At 41.3% G+C, this 6,041-nt stretch overlaps 1 protein-coding gene across 1 annotated transcript in view; it reads right to left on the reverse strand.

The window, feature by feature from the left end:
- The window catches only part of rgs12a (regulator of G protein signaling 12a), a 78,440-nt gene extending 74,678 nt beyond the window's left edge, over positions 1-3,762 (reverse strand). Inside the window, 3 exon segments of the mRNA XM_034164203.1 lie at positions 152-241; positions 1,889-2,836; positions 2,838-3,762. Of these exon segments, the coding sequence (XP_034020094.1) occupies positions 152-241; positions 1,889-2,836; positions 2,838-3,737 (1,938 nt within the window). The 5' untranslated portion in view covers positions 3,738-3,762.
- Between the last annotated feature and the right edge of the window lie 2,279 nt (positions 3,763-6,041).

Below are 6,041 nucleotides of genomic sequence, written 5' to 3' on the forward strand. Positions count from 1 at the left end.
ACCCTGTCACTGTTCAGTGAATCTTCAATTGCTATGTTAAAAAAAGAACAACAAGATGAACAATATGAATATTGTGTTTCAAACAGGATAAAAGTAAGACTTACAGACATGTCACAGAAATCGGTGGGAAGTAAAAGAGCTTCATGCCTACCTCGAGGTCATCCAGCGATCGTGCCAGGCTGAGACGTTTTGCAGATCGCCTCTTAGAAGCACGGACACCTCTGCCCCAAAATTTGGAGCCCTGTTAAAAAACAAAACAACAACAAAAAAGGCAATGACATAAAGGCCAGTGTCGCAGACTGAACAGTCCCCCCCCCTAAAAATCTGTCCGCCCGCCTTCATTGCCCATGCGCCATTTCGGACCGCAGCAGGTCAAAGCAGCAGGCGGAGTCTCTTCACTCAAAGCAATCAAATACATTGATGTGATTATTAATCATCAGATGACACGGTAAAACCTCTTAAATATTCTAAAGACAGTTTTAAGCAGAAACGAGGCGAAATTCCGTGACGCTTTGAAATGACTGATATGCAGTGAACTCATCAGCTAGCAGCTCGTGTAGCTGCAGCGTTCTGATTTCTTCTTCCATCTTTTATGATGAAATAATGCTGAATTTATGTGGAAATAATTGTACAAAAGCTTATGTCGCTGAGATAGATGATGACTGGAGTACAGTTTTAAGCAGAAACGAGGTGTTAATCCGTGAACAGCGGCTAATGACGCATGCGCAGTGAAGGCAGGGGGGGCCGTTTTGTCGGCAACACCGGTTCACTGCCATCTTTGCATACTACAATGTGTTACAAACACATTTGTTTGAGATTAGTTTTGAGCTTGTCAATATTATTGTCTAAAATTAAGCGACTCAGGGAAAAAAATTCAACGACATTCCATACTGAATAGAGTTTTTGACAAATGGGACAAAAGTAACATGGAAGCCTTACCAACAAAAAGTGAGATTTGCATAAAATGCTGAATAATATCATCTGGATATGCAAAGAGTTCTGCAGGTTTTGGATCACATTCTGTATTCTCAGAAAAGCAGTCTGGTTTCTCCATAACATGATCATGATCTACACCATGCATGTTCAAGATAATGTAAACTAGACACCATTAACATCCCATTTTTTATTTTTTCCGGAAACACATATGGTACGTATGGTATGAGACGCTGTGTCAGAACAATAGTTTAAGAAATGCACATAATTGCTGCTGCATAACATGGGCTCTACCCTGTAATTTGCCTGGTTTCCTGTGTAAGCTTGTCTTCATTCTGATCTAATGCAAGCTGAAAGACAAACACAATTTACCTCAGATTTATAAACACAGGAAAACGGTTATCGGCAATAAGCACTGTCAAAATCCCTAATTAATAATGCAGAAATGTAGATCTGAGTATCACACAAATTGCACTGCATTTGAATTTTTAAACCATTTACAAATATATGACCCTATTACCCAGTATAACTAAGCATCTAAGTCATGCATATTGACAGCTCAAACTCCAAACAAATATCATGACAAGTTTCCTGAAAGACTTGCATGAACAAGCAGTGACATCTTGTGGATGGTGAGGATACCAACAGCCAACCAGCGAATGACTTGAAATTGCAGAATGGTGTTTTATTTACACTACAAAAAAAAACAAAAAAACACCAACACCTCTTCAGTTTCTGGTATCCAATTCTCTACGGCCACTTAATCCTTCCGGTGTTGCAGTGTTTATCGTGAATGAAACACAAACACAGATGTTCTTTTCTCAGTAACTTACAATGCAGCTATTCATAGTCACATTGTTTACACTGGATTCCAACACATGGCTGAGAAATAATATATAATCAAATACAAATTCCTAAAATTCTAAAAAATCCATAATTAAAGCGTCTTACTCACAGTTTTGCAGGCACCATCCTTCTGCTGTTTTTCCCTCTGCTCAAAGAACTGTCTGGTCCATTCTTCTCTAGGAGGCAGCATCAACACCTCTGTGGACAAGGACTTGTCTGGTGGGATCTGACTCATAGGGGGAGGCAGGACATTTGTACCAGTGCTAAGGCTATCAATGGAGAACCATTTATTTATGGACGTCACTTGAGGCTCAGGATCATTCCCTTGGGGTTTAGACCACTTTGGCTTTGAGAACCATCTTTGACTACTTCTTTTCAGAGGATCTCCAAGGAAATTTGTCTTTTTAGCTAAAGGCAAAGGAGGTGGAGGGGGCTTAAAACGGAACTTAAGCAGGGGTGGTGGACCTCCATAAAAGCTAGCAAGAGAATCGGGGCCAGACAGCGACTCAAAAAGGGAATCTGTGCCCGCATCACTCCCTGGATTAAGGCATCGAATAGTCTCAGAAGGGTTTGCTGGGGTGAGCTCTTCAGGCAGAGGATAATCCCAGGGACAGCTGGGGAGGTGGCCTCCAGGGTGGTTTTGGGCGGCAGAAGGGAAATCCCTGTCCAGTCTCCCCTCAGGGGGGGATGCATTGCCAATCCCACTGTCCCCATTACTGCTACTACTACTTTGTTTTCCAGTGCTGCCATTCTCTTTATCTTGGTCCCGAGTTTCCATATCAAGCTTGACTCGAAGTCTCTCCACAGCCCCTCCCATGTCACTGTACAGGACAGTTACAAAGTGTAGGACATCAGTTGGGGTATGAGGGAATTCCAGGCAACCCAAAGTATCTGGATCTGAGGTGCAATCAAAGCCAAAGAGACCGGCAATGCCTATGTGGTCTTCATGGTGACCTAAGAGTGGATCAATGAAGAACACATGGGAGGAGGCCCGCAGTGGACCATCCTCTGAGATTCGGCCATTGACAACATGAGCTGTTGTGACCAAGCAAAAAAAAACGAGGGTCTTCAGCACACAGCGCTCCCAAGATGAGGTTTTCAGCAGGAAAAGCTGCCAGAACAACTCCTGCATCGTCACAAAGGTGGATGCAATCAAAGGTGATCTTCATCATCACCAGCGTGTGGGTATTCTGCTCCATGCCTAGCTGCCGGATTCGCCCCCGAATGGCCTTTAAACAGTCCACCTCTGATTCAGCAGTGTTCAAGATCAACTCTGTGGAGCTCAAGTAGCCGACAACCATGGTCACATTTAAAATGCTCCAGTCTGGATTTGCGTCTTCTGACTCTGTAAAGACAGAGTCTGAGTCCTCCACCCTGGCAGGTTGCACATTTGGCTGCTTGGTTGAAGAGCTCCAGTGTTGCAGCCAGTGTGACAGATCAGGTTCTGATACCGGCCTGTGTTTAACAGTGAAACCATGGCTTGAGTTAAAGGAAGAATTGCTTGAATCATCTGAAACAGTACGAAGAACAGCAACCTTCTGGAAACTACTCTCTTTATTACCAATCCCAAATCTGGTATCATTAAGGATGGGGTTCTTTATTATTCGTTCTTCGCCAAGCACCACCAGTCGCAAAGGACCTTTGCAGCTCCCAATTAACTGCACTACAGTCTCATGTGAAACTGTGGACACGTCTGCTCCATTAACACCCATAATGCAGTCACCCTGTTTGAGTCCTACCAGGTCAGCCGGGCTTCCATCTAGGATCCCACTCAACAGGCACGGTTTCTGTCCTGAAATAGTGAAGCCATATCCTGTCCGACCACGAACAACCTCCACACTTCTGAGTTGTCCAAATGGATTAAAAAACAAACGCCTTCTTGTTGCCTCAGGCTGTCCATGTATCCTCATCTTCACCGTAGATGCTGTGAGATCCAATGAGTGGGAACTCAAACACATTTGTGTGCCAACACTATTATGATTTTGTCATCCTATAGATTTAGAAACACAACAAAAGACAGGAAGATATACATTTTAAAGCAGTGCATTTGAAAAATGCAAGACTGAAAGAATTTGGGTGTCTACCATTGCCGAAATGAGTTAAATATCTCAAAAATGTTCTTGGAATATCTAATCAATTCAGCTATCAGAATTTCTCTGTGGGGTTCTTTGTTCAGGTGACTGCTTAATTTTCAAATGGCTTTTCTGATTAATAGCCAAAAATGCCGGCAAATCGTTAAATCTTCACATTAACCCAGAACATACTCAGGATTTTTGGTTGTTAAATTACTTCAACGAATTACAAACTATCACAAAAATAACTTGACTAATTTTCTGTGGCTCAATTAATTCCATCTCATGAAAATGTTAATTTTTCTCAAGTCTGTTAAAACGCTTATTGCTCTATATGACTGCTGGCAGCATAACTATTGAACTGATTTTCATGAAGCTTGATAGAAATTTGAAGACAGAAAAAAACTTTCACATGAGCCAAGTTGTTAGCCGAGAACGCAACACTCTGTAGCCAGCAATCAATTTGTGCTATTCACGCTATGGCAGCACAGTGGATTAGTGGTTAGCACTGCTGACTCACAGAAAGAAGGTCATGGGATCTATATGACTGCTGGAAGCATAACTATTAAACTGATTTTCATGAAGCTTGATAAAAATTTGAAGACACAGAAAAAAACTTTTACATGAGCCATGTTGTTAGCTCATGTGAAAGCGGGTGCTGCAGCCAGCAGGTGGTAGACATGTCTATGGGACATAACATAGTCTAAATACTGTTGTTTTTTAACTGATCTGGTGCATCAAACTTCACCAGATTTCAATCAGTCTGTCATTGTAATATGCCCTATAAAACTGATGGTGTAGAAGATGACAGTGTTTGTTGTGGTTGTGTTATTACCAACACAAAGATGGACTAACTCACGGTCCAAGCCCTATGCTGTTACCAATTGGTAATGCGAATGACCATCAATCTGTTGCATTAAGTAATATAATAAGTGCTACACATAGATACACACAAATAATGTGGGCGTTTCTCAAAGCCATCGTGAGTACAGATGAACTTTTGTTACATGTTTTCTTCATAGGAGGACCATTTTCATATGCACAGTCATAGAATTGTCACACATTGAACATATTCAACAAATAAAGTCAACCAAGTAAATGTGAAAGATAAAGGAGTGGGTGGGGGTTGTTGGTCATTAAAAAGCTTCGACACATAATTCGTAAATTAAGACTGGTTTCCGCCGGTCTTACTTATTAAATAGGCCAAGAACGCAACACTCTTCATAGCCAGCAATCAATTTGTGCTATTCACGCTATGGCAGCACAGTGGATTAGTGGTTAGCACTGTTGACTCACAGCAAGAAGGTCATGGGATCGATCCCCACCAGTGGCTTTTCTGTATGGAGTTTGCATGTTCTCCCTGTGTTTGCGTGGGTTTCCTCCCACATTTAAAGACATGCAGGTGAGGTGAATTGGAAACTTTATAATTGCCCAGGTCTCCCTTGCAAAAGAGATCCCCATTGCAATGGGACTAACCTGGTTAAATAAAGATTAAATTAAATATTGAGGATTCAAATCCCAGGAAATCTTGCAAGATCTCAGAGAGGTGGCTTTCACTGTGAGATGTATATTATATTATCTTATTTTTATATATATATATATATATATATAATATTATGTTATATATTATATATAAAAATGGTTTCATTCTCCGTAGCCGTGAAACTATTAAATAACACACATAAAATGCTATATAACCACTTATTTCCATTGTGGCTGTAACATTGCTTACTCTGATTTTAGTAATTTAATAAGTAAGACAGTCGATCTTAATTTTCTAATTATGCGTCAAAGCTAAGAAAAGCTATTCGGGGCCAGCACAGGCTGTAAATTACTCTTATTTCACCCCAACACCCACTCGTTAAAAGTCTCCCAGCTGCTCACCAACAACAGAGTGCATTAACCACGAATACTTTTAATAAATAAAAGCTGCATGTCCAAAACTAGCCAAAAAACACCGAACGTTATTAAACTTTATTACCTTTTCCAGCGCTAAAGTTCCGCCAAAGCGCCTGCAGCGTCACACTCGTACGTTCTTTGCGGTACGGCTCCTTTTTCCCCCTCCCACGTTATTGTTGTTATTTGTTTGTTTTGAAATCAAAGTATTACACTGAAGTCATTCAAAGACTCCACGACGGACACCCCTCCATTCGTCCACAATGCCTTTTTCATTGGTAACCATGACAGCGT

This window comes from Thalassophryne amazonica, chromosome 23 (genome assembly GCF_902500255.1).
Source record: "Thalassophryne amazonica chromosome 23, fThaAma1.1, whole genome shotgun sequence".
NCBI classification, from domain to species: Eukaryota; Metazoa; Chordata; class Actinopteri; order Batrachoidiformes; family Batrachoididae; genus Thalassophryne; species Thalassophryne amazonica.